The 18,754-nt window shown below is 41.0% G+C and overlaps 1 protein-coding gene across 1 annotated transcript in view; it reads left to right on the top strand.

The window, feature by feature from the left end:
- CPNE4 (copine IV) overlaps positions 1 to 18,119 on the top strand; it is a 177,728-nt gene extending 159,609 nt beyond the window's left edge. The window contains exons 13-14 of the mRNA XM_008577505.1: positions 10,217 to 10,453; positions 16,334 to 18,119. Coding sequence (XP_008575727.1) covers positions 10,217 to 10,453; positions 16,334 to 16,468 — 372 coding nt within the window. The 3' untranslated portion in view covers positions 16,469 to 18,119. The remainder of the gene's footprint in view (positions 1 to 10,216; positions 10,454 to 16,333) is intronic.
- Positions 18,120 to 18,754: the final 635 nt, after the last annotated feature.

Genomic DNA, 18,754 nt, shown 5'->3' with positions numbered 1-18,754 from the left:
TGGCTCTCTTGTCTCACTGTCTGCTCTTTCTCAGTCTTTTTCTAACTCCTCCTCCTCCTCCTCTTGACTTTTAAGTAATAAATCTCCAGAATTCAGTCTTTAGACCTCTTCTTTGTCTGTGGCGATCTTGTCCATTGCCATGGCTTCATATGCCACATATATGCTATGATCCCTAAGTATATATCTACAGCCCCAACTCCTCTCCTGAGCCTTGAATTTATGCATTGAACTGTTTGCTCAACATCTCCATCTGGATGTCTGATAGCATATGCCAATCAGAACTCTTTTTATTTAAATTTTTTATTTATGATTAGCATACCATTCTTACAAATCATATTTCTTTGTGCCCTTTACCCAACCTATCACTTTCCAAACCCCCTTCCTCCCTCCCCCTCACCTCTAGTATCCTCAGGTTTTTTCTCTCCTTCTGAAAGTTCAACGTATTCTTTTCTTCCCTTCCTTCTTTCCTCCTTCCCTCCCTCCCTCCTTTCCTTCCTAGCAGCCAGTTACACGTGAGAACATGTGGTATTTCAAGTTCTTTGTATGGCTTATTTCACTTAACATAATTTTCTTCAGACTCATTCATGTCGCTGCAAATGGCAGAATTTCATTCTTTCTTATGACTGAGTAGTATTCCATTGTGTATATATACCACATTTTCCTTATCCAGTCGTCCATCGTTGGATACTTATGTTGGTTTCGTACTTTGGCTATTGTAAATACAGCAATGAACATGGGAGTGCAGGTATCCCTCGGACGTGATGATTTCCATTTCTTTGGATATATACCCAGTAGTGATTGCTGGATCATATGGTAGCTCTATCTGTAGTTGTCTGAGAAATCCCCACACTGTTTTCCGTAATGGCTGTGCTAATTAACAGTCCCACCAACAGTGTAGAAGAGTTCCCCTTTCCCTGTATCCTTGCCAGCATTTGTTTTTCTTCATCTTTTTGATAATGGCTAGTCTAACTGGGGTGAGATGATACCTCAATGTGGTTTTGATTTGCATTTCTCTGATGATTAGTGATGCTGAGCATTTCTTCATGTACCTATTGGCCATTTGTATGTCTTCCTTTAAAAAATGTCTATCCATCTCCTTTGCCCATTTTTTAATTGGATCATTTGGTTTTTTACTGTATAGTTGTTTGAGTTCTTTGCATATTCTGGATATTAATCCCTTGTCAGATGTATAGTTTGCAAATATTTTCTCCCACTCTGTAGGTTATCTTTCCACTCTGTTGATTGTTTCCTTTGCTGGGGAGAAGCTTTTTAGTTTGATGTAATCCCATTTACTTATGTTTTCTTTTGTTGCTTGTGCTTTTGGGGTCTTATTCATAGGTCTTTGTCCAGTCCTACTACCTGGAGTGTTTCCCCTATGTTTTCCTTTAGTAATTTTATGGATTCAGGTCTTATATTTAATTCTTTAATCCATTTTGAGTTGATTTTGATATATGGTGAGAGGTATGGGTCTAGTTTCATTCTCCTACATATGAATGTCTGTCTGATTTTCCCAGTACCATTTACTGAAGACACAGTCTCTTCCCCAGTGCATAGAGTTGGTGACTTTGTCATAGATCAGATGGCTATAGGTTATGGGATGATTTCTGGATTCTTTATTCCATTCCATTGATCAATGTGATTATGTCAGTACCATGCTGTTTTGGTTATTATAGCTTTGTACTATAGTTTAAAGTCAGGTAGTGTTATGCCTCCAGCTTTATTTCTTTTGCTCAGAACTGCTTTGGCTATTCATGGTCTTTTGCTATTCCATGTAAATATTAGGATAGTTTTTTCCATTTCAGAGAAAATGTCATTGGAATTTTGATGGGGATTACATTGAATCCTTAGATCACTTTGAGTAGTATGGACATTTTCACAATGTTAACTCCAATCCAAGAGTATGGGATATCTTTCCATCTTCTTGTGTACTCATTAATTTCTCTCAACTGTGGTTTGTAGTTCTCATTGCAGAGATTTTTCACATCATTGGTTAACTTTATTCCTAAGTATTTTATTTTTTTGGTGGCTATTGTAAATGGGCTAGCTTTCCTGATTTCTTTTTCTGCATGTTCACTGTTGGAGTATAGAAATGCCATTGATTTTTGTATGTTGATTTTGTATCCTGTAATTTTGCTGAAATCAATTATCAAATCTAAGAGGTTTTTTGTAGAGGCTTTAAGCTGTTTGATACATAGGATCATGTCATCTGCAAACAGGGACAGTTTGACTTCATCTTTTCCAATCTGGATGCCCTTTATTTCCTTCTCTTCTCTGATTGCTCTGACTAGTATTTCCAACATTATATTGAATAGGAGTGGCCAGAGTGGGCATCCTTGTCTAGTTCCTGTTCTTAAGGGAAAACTTTCAGCTTTTCCCCATTCGGGATGATATTGGCAGTGGGTTTATCATATATGGCTTTAATTATGTTGAGATACTTTCTGTTTATACCTAACTTGTAGACAGTCCTTATCATGAATGAATGTTGAATTTTGTCAAATGCTTTTCAGCATTTATAGAGATGGTCATATGGCCTTTGTCTTTGATTTTATTGATGTGATATATCACATTTATAGATTTGTGTATGTTGAACCAACCTTGCATCCCTGGGATGAATCCCACTGATCATGGTGTATAATTTTGTGTATGTATTGCTGTATTCTATTAGCTAGTATTTTATTGAGGATTTTTGCATCTATATTCATCAAGGATATTGGTTTGTAGTTTTCTTTTTTTGTTGTATCTTTGTCTGGTTCAGTATCAGTGTGATGTTTGCCTCATAGAATGACTTTTGGGAGAATGGTCTCTATTTCAATCTTTTGGAATAGTTTGTAGAGAATTGGTATCAATTCCTCTTTGAATGTTTGGTAGAATTCTGCAGTGATTCCATCTAGTCCTGGGCTTTTCTTTGTTGGGAGCCTTTTGATAACAGCTTCAATCTCTTTTATTGTTATTGGTCTGTTCAGATTTTCTCTATCTTCTTGGCTCTGTTTTAGTAGTTTGTGTTATGTCCAGAAATTTATCTGTTTCCTCCAGATTTTCAAATTTGTTGGCATATACTTGTTTATAGTAGTCTCTAATGATTTCTTGTATTTCTGAGGTCTCAGTACTTCCTTGAGAATTTCTTGTAAGGCTAGTCATGTGGTAGTGAACTCCTGCAGTTTTTGTGTGTCTGAGAAATATGCTATTTGTTCTTCATTTACGAAGGATAGCCTTGCTGGGTAAAGTATTCTTGGCTGGCAATTTTTGTCTTTTAGTATTTTGAATTTATCATCCCATTCTTTCCTGGCTTTTAGGGTTTCTGATGAAAAGTATGATGTTAATCTGATTGGGGCTCCTTTATAGGTGACTTGAGGCTTCTCTCTTGCAGCTTTTAAGATTCTCTCTTTGTCTTTGAGTTTTGACAATTTGACTATAACATGTCTTGGAGAGGATTTTGGGGGGTTGAATATGTTTGGGGATCTTTGACCCTCCTGAAACTGAAGATCTGTGTCTTTCCCTATACCTGGGATGTTTTCTGCTATTATTTCATTGAATATATTTTCAACGTCATTTTCTTTTTCTTCCCCTTCTGGAATACTCATGATTAGGATATTTGAGCACTTCAGGTTGTCTGTTATCTCTCTTAGGTTTTCTTCAATTTTTTTTTCTTTTTGTCCGCCTGTGTTATTTCAAACAACCCATCTTCAAGGTCAGAAATTCTCTCTTCTGCTTGTTCTAGCATGCTGGTTAAACTCCCTGTTGTGTTTTTTATTTCATTGAATGAATTCTTCAGCTCCACAAGCTCTGCTACATTCTTTTTCAGAGCATTGATTTTTTTGTACATTTCTTCTTTCGGGTCCTGTATACTTTTCTCATTTAATTGTGTTGTCTAACTGAGTTTTATTGTATCTCGTTTAGTTTCTTTAGTATTATTACTCTAAATTCCTCATTTCAAGCACATCCTGTTCTATAGGACATAGAGCTTGAAAGTTATTGTTATCCTTTGGTGGTGTTGTATTTTCTTGATTTTTTATATTTCTGGTATTTTCCTTTGGTGTTTAGTCATTGTGGCAGGAGATCTCATGGACCACTCATTTGACCCTAGTATCTGGCTAGGATCCTGCAGGGACTGCCAATTTGGCATGGTTGCCTTGGTTCCTGTGAGCTGGAGGCTTGGGCCTCTCTGTGCCATGGGGACTGGCCTGGGCTGACAGTCCCACGGCATGGCAGTGCCTACCTGTTCTGGTGCAGATGGCTCAGGGATCTGTGGGCGCGGTGGTTCTTGGACCTCTCTGGGTGGTGCACACTCTGTTACATTCTTTTTTAAGTTATTAATCTCTTTGTAAATTTCCTCCTTCATATCCTGGATATTTTTTCTTGTCTCATTGTATTCTATGATTGATTCTTCTCTTATTTCTTGGAGTTTTCTTAAGATCAGTATTGGAATTCCTTTCCAGACATCTCAATGGTTTCCTGCTCTATGGGGTTGTTACTTGAGAATTACCATGTTCCTTTGGTGGTGACACATCTTGTTTATTTGTAGTTCTAGTATTTTAATGCTGATGTTTGATCATCTGGTAGAACACTTGTTTCTTCTATCACTCTGCAGTGGGTTATGAGGGGAAAAACTTCCTCCTCTCTTTGTGGGTTCTGCTAGTGACTCTTCTTGTATTATTGCAATTGAGTGTGTGGTGGGCTGCCTTGGCTCCTGGTTGGTCAGTGAGCACTCCCTCCAGTGCTCAGTCTGGGCAGGCCTGTGGCTGCATCAGTTCCAGGATGCAGCACATGTCTGGTGCACTCACCTGGGCATTGCGTGGTTGGTGGGTGGGCATGTGCACCCCTCCAGTGCTCGGGCCAGTCAGAACTCTTGATTGTCTCCCTTATACCAGCTTCTTTCCCTGTCTTTCCAGTCTCTGTCTATGATCGTATCATTCACCCAGCTGCTTAGACCAAAATTCTGAAGTCTTTTTTCATTTCTTTTTTCCCCTCATGTCCTGTATTAGTTACTTTTTGCTGCAACACTTAGCAGTTTAAAACAACAACAAACATTCTTCTCAAACATTTTCTGCGGGTCAGGGATTCAGGGACAGCTTACCTGGGTGGTTCTGGTTCAGGTCTCTCATGAGTTTGCAGTCCAGGAGTTGGCTAGGGCTGGGGTCATTTGAAAGCTTGACTGCAGCTGGAAGATCTGCTTTCAAGGTGGCTCGTTCACATGCCTGCAAAGTTGTTGCTGGTTGTTGGTCAGAGGCTTCAGCTCCTCACCACATGGATTGCTCCAGAGGGTTACTTAAGCATCCTATGACATGACAACTAGCTCTCTCTAAAGTAAGTGACTCAATAAGAAGCAAAGTAGAAGTCACACTCTCTTTATGGCTTAGCCTCAGAAGTGTTGCTCCATCATTTCCCTGATATCTTTTTGGTTACACAAGACATTCCAATTCAGTGAAGAAGAGGACAACACAAGGACATTAACCAGGAGGCAAGGATTGTTGGGTGAAATCTTGAATCCTTGCTACCACATACCCCCTATCCAATCTATTGGTAAGTTATGTCAGTCTGTTTTCAAAATATACCCCAAATCCTCCACAGCTACTACCTACTTCAGGCCCCAACTTCTTTCACCTGGACTAAGGCAAAAGCTTCCTAACTGGACTCCCTGCTTCTTCTTTTCCCCACTACAATATATGCTCCACACAAAAACGAGATTGGTCTTTTAAAAATATAATTGGTGTCATGTTACTCCTTTGCTCTAAATCCTCCAATGGCTTCTCATCATGCTTAGAATGAAATCTAAATTCCCTAATATGGCCTAGAGGGCTCTAACTGACTCTGCCTACCTCTCTAGTCTTAGCTCCCATCAGTTTCTCTTTTGCTCCCTAGATCCCAGCAACACTGGCCTCTTGCTGTTCTCTAAACACACCCAAAATATTCCTACCTCAAGGCCTTTCCACTTGCTACTCCCTGCTGGGGTTTCCCTTACCCCAAACCTCCACATGATCCACTCTCTGACTTCATTAAGGTCTCTGCTCAGCTATCAACATCTCTAAGAGATCCCCCTGGCTACCTTATCCACAATAGCAAACCCACCCACCCCACCATGGCTCAGCTTTACTTTTCTTTATAGCACTTATCACCACCTGAAATTCTTTAGATGCATTTGCTTAGTTGTGTATTTTATGTCTCCTCTCCTTTTATATGGAAACTCTATAATGAGAAGACCTTGCTCACTAGTATATCCCCAGTACACAAAACAATGCCTGCACATGGTACATGCTCAATAAATACTTATTTAAAGAATGAATATGAAACCACTCAAATTATTTTTCATATCTATATGATGGAAAATACTTTAAATTTTCTTTTGAAAATTGGTATTTAAATATTGCACATCTTATATGCCAGAAAATATGGTATTCCTGTTTTAGTTATAATTTGAAGTCTCTCCTACTTGAAACTATCAGAGTCCCCAGGTCCCTAGAGGAATGATGGTCACCACATGCCTTTGGTTCAGTTCACTTTCTTTTTTCTACATCTCGGTATCATCTTCAGCTTCTCTAGGCTTATGTCATTTAATGACATGGAGCGATTCCTACAACAGAATGGAGATAGTGTAAAGCAAAATTTTATTTTAGACTAAAAATTTTTAAATCTCCTTTTATTTACAAAGTTGACTACTGTAGAACTAGGGCTGGGTCTGTAGCTCACAGACCCCTTGAGCCTGTTCACAAACCCTTCACATGCAGATCTATGAGCTAGGTAACTGGCAAAAAGGTCCTTGGAGCCTTGGTTGAAGTAGGAATAGTCTTTACCCAGCACACACACATCAAAGAGTTAGGCAGTACAAAAAGAAACTTCAAGACTCAACTGCTACTGGCAAAGTCCAAAGAAAAACTGAGCAGCGGCCAGCAGAGTAAACATGCTCTGTTTTTAGACACAAGCTCTGCCATCCAGCTTCTGCTTCACAAACTGAAGAACACACAAAAACAACAAACTAAAAAGATACATGGGTGCACATGCGCAGTAACTCCACCCACACACAACTTGTTTACAAGAAATGTGCTGCACCACCCCCAGCTGGACCAGGGGTGTGTGTGGCCTGACTAAACTATTCTATTTTCCCCACAACTACATTTTCAATCTCCTTCCCAACATCTAAGAGAGAAAGAGAAGATGCCACACAGAACAGCCCATTTTTTTCTTCTGGATAATTCTGGTTCAGGGGCTGTTCTGTGTGGCATTTTCTCTTACCTCCTCTGCTCATTATATCATGTTCTTGAAATCACTAACTAGTGGTTTGACCACAAAGAGGCCTGGAAACCCTGCACAGTTGATTGCTGATCTCTGGGTTATTAATGGTGTGTTTCCTTGAATAATGTGTTCAGCATGGTGATTGACTGGACATGTTGGCTTTTAAGCTGGCCAGAGCCACTCTATATGCTGAGATCTGTTCCAGCAAAGATGCTAGGGGTTTTATGCAGGACTAATCTACCCAAGGTGTGGAAGCTAAGAAAATCATGCCTCTTCTCTGCTCATCTTTCCTCTTCTCTTGAGAGTCCACCAACACTTTTCAGCATTGCAGACCAACATCTCCACTGGTGCCCAGGCCCTGCAAGGCTTTCCCTAATGTGTCTCCCTCTGACCACAGAGGATTTAGAGCAAATTTTAATCCTCATACATGCAAACTTTAGGGATAAGGGTTGGACAGGATCAGTATTTCATTTTATTTTTTAACCTTTTTTTTTTTTTTTGTACAAGAACCCATTCTTCAAATGATAACTTTGTCAGAAACACAAATTTAAAGAAACAAAAAATATAACACAAATTTTAAAAAAGCATTGTTCATGCTAAATCTAAGGGCTTGAGTCAAAACTTGCCTGTTTTCCTTTATCCCCTTTATCCTCAAGAGTATCCAAGGCATCCCTAAGGCTCCACGGGGCCCAGTTTAAAAATTGGTTGATCTGATCTCCTCTTGGGTACTAAGACCCACAAGAGTTAAAGGAGAACAGAACTGATGTAGGTCTGGATTTGGGGCTAATATAATCCAGCATGAGTTTTTGGCCATTGCTCACTCCCCTAGGGACAGGTGGTTCTGCTTTGAAAGGACAGGTCAGGAAATGGGACCAATTGCAAGAGGCATCCAATCCACATATTCCCAAGTAAATTACTCCTATCGACCAGAAACAAATGCTTTTACCCAGAGGTTTTTCCTGTTCTTTGAACAGTCAATGGTTCAGGGTCTCTTGTTATCACTGGTTGCTAAGGGTCATGAACCCGAATCTCTTTGACGAGCTGTGCCAAGGAGTGTGTTGCGATAGGATTTTCTCCCTGATTTTGTAGAACTCTTTTAGAAGAAAAATAAGTAAATAAAAGCCCGTCCTTATCTAAACAGGACCTCCAATACATTTCAAGACTATAACACTTCATCCATGAGCATTTCCCCAGCCTAACTTTGAAAGGAACTGTTACTGCTAGCTTTATTGGAAATTTCCATCGGGGTTTGGACCCAGCGGTCCACAGCCTATTACCTTTAGATTAAACCTGGAAGGATCGGATTCTAGAATTCTGAAAATCTCTCCAGACTGGGCTTCTTAACCTTTTTTGTTCCAAGGACCCCTTTGGCAGCTGGTAAAGCCCACAGACCCCTTCTCAAAAGTGTTTTGAAGTGCATGAAATAAAATATATATTACAAAGTAAACCAATTTTATTGGAATGCAGTTAGCAAAATATTTTTTAAATGTGACATAGAAGCATCATAAATATAGTAATAAAATGTTTCTTTTATTTACATCTTAAATCATGAGAACCAGTAGCTAGACTAATAATTCTGTAATTTCTAAGTAGTGTTGACTGTAAATGGTACATTGAAATATCTGCAGCCACTGTAATACAACAGAAAAATATCTGTGATTTCTGTTGGTAACTATTTACCAATACTAATTTGACCAATACAGGTAATACTAATTTGATCTGTTGATTACATTTATATTTTAGGAAAATGATAAATTTCATTTAGAGGTGAGTGAAAATAAAAATGTAATTTACTCCAAGTTCACAGCCTGCTTGGAATCTTTCTACAGTCCATAGACCCAGGTTAAGAACCCCTGTCCTATATCAAGGGTCAACAGACTATATCCTACAGCCTGTTTTTCAATGGATTGCAAGCTAAAAATGTTTTTTACATTTTTTAATGATTGAAAAAAAATCAGAAGAAGAAGAATACTTTGTGACACATGAAAATTATATGACATTAAAATTTCAATGTCCATAAATAAAGCTTTATTGAAACATAGCCACTCTCATTCATTTTAAATATTGTCTATGATTATTTTCACACTACAATGGAAGTGTTAGGTAGTTGCAACAGAGACCATATGGCCTGCAGAGCCTAAAATATTTATTAATGCCCCTTTCAAGAAAATGGTTTCCTGACCCCTACTTTGGACCATGACAACTCTAAAGTTTCTCAATGGGGTGGCTGACTATCAGGGTTTTTTTGTTCCTTGAGGCATTGAGCAGGCAGGGTAGGTCCATCCTCTGAACTATAAAGATCAAATCAGACAGGAGTTATGGGGAGAGTGGAGAATGAAGGAAGAGGATGCAGAAGTGTAATTCACTTGAGGGCCCACCTGCTTATGATCAGAAGCACTCTCCTTTCAGTGCATCTCCCCTGGCCTTCTAAGGTACACCCTGGGAAGTTAAATTAAAATCCATAAATAAATAAAATTAAAAATTCAGTTCCTCAGATGTTCTAGCCACATTTCAAGGGCTCAGAAGTCTCATGGGACTAATAGCTATAGTATTGGACAACACAGATTTAGGTTCTTAAAAATATTTGAGCTGAAGAGGACCCTATAAACGATCTTGACCCACCCCCTCACTTGAGAAATGAAGAAGCGGAGGCCCAGAGGAGTTAAGAGGTTTCCCCAGGGTCTCACTGAATGGGGCTTTGAGCCTGTCCTCATGACTCCCCATCTGCTGCAATTTCTACCACACTGTGCTTTGTAACTGCCACTAAGGTGATTGCTACCATTGACATTATTACTGCGCCTACCTTTAAACTCCATTCATCACAACCTTAATCCTTTAGGGCTGTCAGCACAGGCACTCAAGAAATGTCTGTGGTCACTATTGCTGTGGTCTCTATGCTGGGAAGCCCCCCAGGTGCCTAACTGGTATTGTGTTGTCCCTGTCTCCCCCACCTCTCTGTCCCCCTTCGCCACCTGGCATCTGATTGCAGCAATACTTCATCCTGCTGATCCTGACAGACGGTGTCATCACAGACATGGCTGATACCCGGGAGGCCATTGTACACGCATCCCACCTCCCCATGTCGGTCATCATCGTGGGAGTGGGGAACGCTGACTTCAGTGACATGCAGATGCTGGATGGCGATGATGGGATTCTGAGGTCACCCAAGGGAGAGCCCGTTCTTCGAGACATCGTCCAGTTCGTGCCCTTCAGGAACTTCAAACACGTATGCATATACATTTGGGGGGCTCTTCTTATGGGCAAGCAGAACCAAAGCATGCTCACCTCCCACACGTGCCCTCCAATGTTTGTAGTGATCTGCCAGCCTTGGAGCAACACCAGCCATCCCTTCCTGAGCCAGGTCATCTTCCACAGAAAGGATGTACAGAGCCTGACTCTGCAGAAAGAAATGTAAACTGAGTTATAGATAAGGACTCTTGCTAACTATGGTAGCCAAAACTTCACTGATGCTTACCCTCATCCACATAATTTAGGATCTTTAGTGCCCTGGGGCTGCCATGTACAATTGGTCAGCTTGTTCCCTGTCCAAGGGTGCCTGGCCAAAGTAGCAAGAAGCTGAAACTCAGCCTGGATTCTGCTTGTCACACCACGAGCCCTGGCAGAAGTCTGTGTTTATTTTGACAAAGTACATTTTCAAAATGATAGAAACCTAAATTCCCTATAAATATATAGAATGCAGCATCAAAGATTTAACTCGTTCATGAGCAAAATGACAAAGCTAGTTCAGGTGAGTATACAAGACAGTTAAATATGGTCAGTGGGAGGTAAATGCTGGCATAAGTTTGCTAAGGTCAATTCAAAACTGGTTAATGACCAACAGGGTAAAAAGACCCATAATCTTTAAATTACCTCCCCCACTGGACAGAAATCACTTGCATCCTATCAGATTTCTACGAATTAACATGTAACTTTACAGTTTGGGGCTCTTATCAATAATATATAATAAGTCAAGCAGCATTTTATTCCCAATGGTCCTAAAGTGGGCCTGTTAGACAATGCTCTAGGAGGACATTGAAAAGTTCTCAGTAACAATTTTTCTGCATTTCCAAATTTGGGATAATTTTTAAGTCCCTGGAGGAAGGAGCACCTTTAAAATTTCCTTAAAATCCTGCACCTACAGAGCTACAATTGCCCAGAGGGACCTTCTTTAATTCCTAAAAGTCTCCCTTGGGGCTAGTGGTGGCCCTGAGGACCCCTTCAGAGCCTCCCTCAACTGTGTCTGGGAGTCCATGGGGGTAACATGGGTGGCCTCAGACAGTGCTGTGTATTCTTTTGTTTCATGCTCCATGTGAAAGCTGCCCAAGAGCAGAGCATCCCCCAGCCCCTGCTACCCACCGAGGCCTTGCCCTCCACTCTGCTGTTGGTGCCAGCAATACCAGTCACCACTCCCAGGGGCTGGTAACTAAACTTTAGCTGCCCCAGCAGGATGGAATTGCCAGAATCCTCAGTGTCCTGAAGCCGCCCTGCAGTCTCCTTGGAAAAGAGGAGAATCCCCTCCTTCCCATGTTACAGAGTCCCCTCTGTCATTTGAACCATTAATGCCATGAGGTCTGTCCTCATGTCTTGAGGATCCTTGTAGAAACATCTTCTAGCGTCCACCGCAGCCCCTCCCTCCACGGGGCTCAAGTCAGCCATTTAGGTCAGGGAAAGGGATGGACAGGCACCGTGTCACCACCTCCAAGATTTCCCTCCTGATGCTTGTTTGGAAAGCCTTTCTCCTCCAGCCAAAAACTCTCATTCTGATGAAACCCTAACATTCTTCACAGCCAGTTTACCAGATAGGTTCAGGCACATCTGAATCCCAATTTGGGTTCACACTGAGACCCCAGCTGTACAGTGTAAGGAAAGCGTAGGGGGTGGAAGGATAATACTCAATGATCCATCCGTCCTTCCCCCCTCTATATTTTCCTTACTGCAGTCCTGGTACCCATCCCAGTGTCAGAGCTTTTAGCACATGCTCTTCAGAAATTGCTGGTTGTTCTGCCACCTTCTTGGGGGAGGCCTTAAAGTGAGCAAGTGAGCATTCAGATGAACCACAGGCCCAGCAGCCTCAGCTGAACCTTAGATTTCATGACCCGCCGAGACCTCTTGGGGAGGGAACTGCACACCCCAGGGCTCCATGAATGAGGACGTATTGTTCATATCTGCACTGCTCCAGAATTACCGTTCTCCTTTTAAGGAGGGCTACAGTGTAATTAAAATTATAAAAGTAGCAGAAAATCAATCCCTGGCTACAGAGTTGAGTGCAGAGGGAAGTTTCCAAGTAACAACAGCAACAGTCAACCCCCTCCCCACCCCCACAAAAGGTAGTTGTGCTGCCATGACCCACTTCAACTTTCCAGAGGAGAAGGTTTTCAAATAAAAGCACTCATTAAATGAAAGAGACTTGGCAAGCCTTCAAGTTGCCTGCATGTGGACAACAGAGAGTGGAGTCCAAAAGGAATAGTATTCTTCACAGGGCAGGGTGTGCTAGAGCAGGCTCAATTGGCTGCACTTATGCTCATCAATGAAGTTGGTTAAGCCTCAAGGTGTCCAAGGTGGAAGGAAGGCTGTCCTTTCAGATTTTCATGTTCTGCTCCATTTTGTCAGAGAGACAAACTAAGGAGCCACAACACTGACCACCACCCATAACTTGGCCTGATTAAAGAGGGATCAAAGAGTTCACCCCCTAGGAGATTCATGAACTTCCACCAAGCCGCCCTCTCCCTGCCCTACCTGCACACACACAGGCGCGCACACACGTGCGCTAAAGCAATGCCACTGAGTCGTGCAAGGCTCTAACCTCTATCCCAGGCCTCCTTCTCTTCCACACACACTCATGGAGTGCCTGCTGTATGCAGGACACATGCTAGGCACTAGGATCACAGCGAGATGATAAAGCCATGGGTCCAGGCCTCAATGAATTTGCTGAAGAATTGCATGATTGGGACAAAACTGCCACCAAAAACTTCACATGCTAAGCAACCTATGGGTGACTGAGAAGAATTAAAATATTGCTACAGGACTTCAGAGCAGAGAAAGGTAGCCATGAGGAAAGCCTCACTGCTTAGGCTGGGTTCTTTAGGAAGAGCAGAGCCTTAATGAGCAGGGAGTTGGGGGGTGGGGGGATAAGCAACAAAGCAAGAGCCCCCAGCAGGGCAAGGAAGTGGCTGCCGCTCAGTCTGTGTCCCAGAGTCTCCGCTGCTCTGTGGACGACTAAAGCAGAACGCCAGGACACATTCACCCATCTTATCTTCAGGATTTCAAATTAGGTTTTGAAAACCATTTCATTATCCAAACTAATCGACTCTGAATTCAATAAGCCACACATGAAAGGGAAGGGAAGGAGCTGACATTATTTCAAATAAGCCAGTAACCCATGAATCGCCTCTTCCTCTCTCCATAACTCAGATTTAAAGTGTACAGGGCACAGGCTGCAAGCTATGTGGCTCTGGGCACATTATTTAATTTCTCTGTGCCACAGACTTTCATCTGGAAAATGAGACGAATGATACATGCATTGGAAGATTAAAGGTGGTGTCTATATAAAGCTTAGCACGGTGCCTGGTCCATGTAAGTGGCTAATAAATTACTGTTTTTATTATTGCTATTGCCAGCTCCTTTTCATATTTTTGGCCTTTTCCCAACCAACTAATGTCCCCAAAGCCTTATTTGCTTGCCACCAGCACAGATATGCAAGGTGGTAGGGGAATCACGTAGGAATTGTGCTGTTAAGACAGTAGCCACTAGCCACATGTGTCTATTTTAATTTAAACCTATTAAAATTAAATAAACTTTAAAACTCATTTCTTCAGTCACATTAGCCACTATTCAAGGGCTTAGTAGTTGCATGTGGCTAGTGACTCCCATGTTGGAAAGCATAGACATAGAATATTTCCATTATCACAGAAAGTTCCATCTCACAGCCCTGTTTAGGTATATTTTTGGCTGCAAATAACAATAAATACAGTAGAATACATGAGTGGTTCTCATGTAATCTATCACCACAGCTGTCATTCCTCCCCAGGAAACACTTGGCAATATCTGGAGACATTTTGATAGTGACCAATGTGGGGTGTTACATCTAGTGGGTAAAGGCCAGGGGTGCTGCAAAACACCCTACGATACACAGGGCAGCTCCACACTAAGAATTATCAGCCCAAAATGTCAACAGTGACAAGGTTGAGAAATTCTACATTATACAAATTTAAACATATTTTTCCCAGGAAGCTAAAAGTTAGGATCTGGTGGCTGCTACAATTTCTTTTTTCAGTGATTCAGTAAATGTCGAGACCAGTACTTTGTGATTCTCTTTGCTGTTTCCTCATAATGATCAGATGGCTTCTATAGCTCCAGGGATCACATTCTAGTTCAAGGCAGAATGAAAGGAGAAAGGGAAACAGAACCAACCATGTCTTTCTCCTTTAACCAGGGAAGAAAAGCTTTTCAAGAAACATCCCCCAGGAAACTTCCACTTATATCTCAAAGGACAAAATTGGGTCACATGACCATCCCTAGATGAAAGGGAAGTTGGGAAATTAAGCATTTGGCTTCCTAGCCTTTATATGAGCAATAGCCAAGAAGGAAGGGTGGGGATGACTTTTGTATCTGCCCCAGTATACACACAGAATGTGGTCTAACACACAACCTTGAGCAACTATTTATAAAATAAGGGCGTCTATGAATGCCAAACGTCCAACATGGTATGACATCTTCAAAATGTGAGGGTCACTTTAGAAAAACTCTTTGCAGTGTTTTCAAGATATGTGTCTCTTATTTTGAGACCCTGTGAGATAGAATTAATTCTCATTCTTTCCTATTTTGCCTCTGAGAACTCTGGAGCTTAGCAAAGTTGAATGGCTGAGTGGCAAGCCACACAGGAGGGAAAGAACTAGAAACCAGGTCCCCTGGCACTTAGTCCAGCCCTCTTTCCTTCAGAATCTCAAACAAATACATGTTAACTGGTCACTCTGCCGTAAGTTTTCAACCTCTTCAATAATAACTAATAATGAGGGTCAGGCAATTGAAGTTACCTGCCCATGGGTCGTGATGTTATTACTAAAGGCCAGAGCTGGGACTCCAGACTTCATGCAGGATATCAACCTCTACCTTTCACTGCTGCAGAGTCATCACCACAGATATATAATCCTGGGTCCCCCTTCTCCAAAGTCATACAGTGGATCCATAAGGGTGATAGAATAAAGTCTAAATTTAAATTCCAGTGCTTTTTAAGACCCTCCATCACCTGGCCCCAAGCTCATTTTCCAACTGAATGCCCACCAGTCCTGCATCCCCAGCACACACACATGCACATCCACACATACCCACACTTCCTTCACCACTATCAGATGACTCACTGTCCCTAGAATGATCAAATGCCATTCCCCTCCCCCTTCTCTACTTTTTTAAAACAGGTCCAGATTGAATGCCACCTCCTCTTGGAAGTCTGCTGTCATTTCCTACAAGATGACTTGGTCTCTTTGTTTCCTGTGCTCTGGTCACACAATGTTTGTGACTCTAGAGCAGTGCTTCTCAAATTTCAATATGCGTAGGAATCACTGAAGCATCATATTAAAATGCAGATTTTGAATCAGTAACTCTGGGTTGGGTCTAAGAGTCTACATTCCTAATAAGTTCTCCTGTGATATGTTGCTGCTGATCTGTAGCATGTATCATGTTCCACCTCATAGTAGAGTTAATATTGGCCATGCCAGCCTCCTCCTTCATGATTGCAACCTTCTTGATGGCACACACCATAGACTCATAAACTCAGTGTAGTGCCTGGAACATAAATAAGTGTCTAGAATTGAATGCGAATCAGAATCAAAACTTCAGGACAATTCGTTCTGCCATTCAACTTTCACCCACCTTCAATATGAATAGTTTTATATTTTAAGACAGGCATGAAAAATGTAATGATTGAAATTAAAGGTTTATTTTCCAACAATCTGACAACTCTTGCTTGAAGTAGACCCTCAACGAATAACAAACGAGTGAACGAATGATGAATGAATGAGACTAGCTGCTCAGAGTAGGACTCAAATCATTCAGGCTGAGATTCCTTTGACCAGGAGCCTAGGTAATGGTGATTTCTTCTTCTCTGCAGGCATCTCCAGCTGCCCTGGCAAAGAGTGTGCTGGCTGAGGTCCCAAATCAAGTTGTGGACTATTACAACGGCAAAGGGATTAAACCAAAATGTTCATCAGAAATGTATGAGTCTTCCAGGACACTAGCACCATGAACTCTACACACTTTTACAGAGTTCTGAAATACTACTCCTTCTATTATTTAATACTTCTACTAATCCTGTACTTTAAAAAAACCCCAACACATACATATTTAAAAATAGCACGTTTTGGTGATTTTTAACTAACAGAATTTTTTTTGCATGTGTAGCCCTGAGGCTTGGATCTCTTAAGCCCTCGTATTGTTAAAGACTTTTTACAAAGAAATACAAAAATAATAACTTACTCTTTAGCATGTCGCCTTGAAATAAAATGGTATCTGTATCTGTTTTTTATACAGGTTTGTTGAAATTTTGCTAAATTTCTTATTATCTTTACACTGTAAAGTATTTTGAAACATTTATTGAACGTCAATAGCCAAAACATATTTGGTTTTATCTGCTACGGGATGACTTTTCAAAATGTCAGATGCATGGACTGTATTTTGCATGTTTAAAATAAAAAAAAAAAACACACTGTTTTTGCAGTTGTTATCTATAATTCCTCCCTGCTGAGAATGGTCTCTCTACTAAAGAAGAGGTTTATCTACCCAGAGGTAGTTTTTTTTGAAGTGGGTCTGGGGCATCTCGCCCAGTACCTCTCAGACTTTGCCATTCACATGAATCACCTGAGAGTCTTGTTAAAATTCAAATTTTGATGCAGTAGATCTGTGTGGGGCCTGAGATTTCGCATCTCTAACTAGGTCCCAGGTGATGCGAATGGAGTTCTTGGACTGTACTAAGTGTATTGAGGTTCTAGACTTTAGAGTGTCATAATGGAGACCATCCAAAACGGCAGCTCCTACTCTGCTTGAGAATGGCACCTCTACCCTTCCAGTAGCATAAGGGTCCTGCCTCTCTCAGAGGTGAGAGTAGAAAGTAATGTGACTGATTCCAGAAGCTGCACACTCCAAATCAGTCTCACTGCTCTATAGTCACACCTCTTCCTTAAACAAAACCAGGGAATGCTACTCCCAGCTGGCTCCTGCTCTCTTAAAAGAGGCATCACAATTAAAGGAGGCATCATACACCACTGCATGGATAGTTCCATTTTTTATATCAATCCCTACGAATGACTTCAAAAAGTCTTCACTGGAACCACAACAATGAAAACCTGTCCCTGGATCCCTGGCAAATGGCCCTGCAATATGGCTCCCCAGATGTCTGGTCCACCAAGTTGATCTTTGAGTTTAGTGTGGGGCTTCTTTTGCCTCTTTTTATCACTCTTAAGAGCAAGCTCTATAGGCAGGAATGCCTGGAATCATTGTTTTGGGTGTAGGTGTTTGTTTCAATATAAGCTGGACAGTCTTGAACCAAAACAATGAATGTTTCGCTTGAATAATCTTCTCACAGAGAAATGGACAAGTGTTTTGCAAACATAAAAGGCACAAAGTGGGACTTATTTTTGGTCAGAGAGATTGAGAAGTAAATTACAAGGCAAAATAAATCTGTTTGTTGGTTGTTAGGGGGGAGAGGGGAGCAGCATTAAGAAGCAAATCAAATGCCTGTATGATTTCCAGAGTTATAATTATAGATCCCAATCTTGCAAATACATGTCAAGCAAATGCACAATATTTTGGAAATGATGATAAAAATGTATGACTGAAAAAAATCATAAATATTTAAACTGTATTGTTTTATGAATAAATTGGGTACTTACAGAATTTTTTTCTAAGAGTCGTGGTCATGTTTCTCTTTTCAAATCAATTTCCTAACAGTTATTTCTTTATATATGTGATGTGGCCTCAGATTAGGAATAACTCTTTCATAGTCCCCTGGAAACACATGGGGTCTTTGCTTCTAACAAACAAGGAAAAAACAAAAGATAAGGAATTAAAATATTTAGGTATTATACTACGGAAATATCTGGTGGTTGTTTCTAACCCCAAACCGGGACATGAACTTCCACGTCTATGTACCTGGAACATAGTGAGCACTCAATAAATATTTAATGAATACATAGATTAATAAAATGAATGAATAAGGCCGGCCCGTGGCTCACTCGGTAGAGTGCGGTGCTGATAACACCAAGGCCACGGGTTCGGATCCTATATAGGGATGGCCGGTTTGCTCACTAGCTGAGCGTGGTGCTGACAACACCAAGCCAAGGGTTGAGATCCCCTTACCGGTCATCTTTTTAAAAAAAAAATAATAATAATAAATAAATAAAATGAATGAATAAATGAATAGACTTGTTAATGTGCCTCATGATCAATCTCTAATCCATTGTAGATTTAACAGGTATGTTAAGTGTCTGTGGCTGTCAATTAAAATGGTGTACCATGTCATTCTCAAATATCTGTT

This window comes from Galeopterus variegatus, unplaced genomic scaffold (genome assembly GCF_000696425.1).
Source record: "Galeopterus variegatus unplaced genomic scaffold, G_variegatus-3.0.2 Scaffold1524, whole genome shotgun sequence".
NCBI classification, from domain to species: Eukaryota; Metazoa; Chordata; class Mammalia; order Dermoptera; family Cynocephalidae; genus Galeopterus; species Galeopterus variegatus.
Note: the sequence above shows the minus strand (reverse complement) of the source record. Positions and strands in the feature narration are given on the sequence as shown.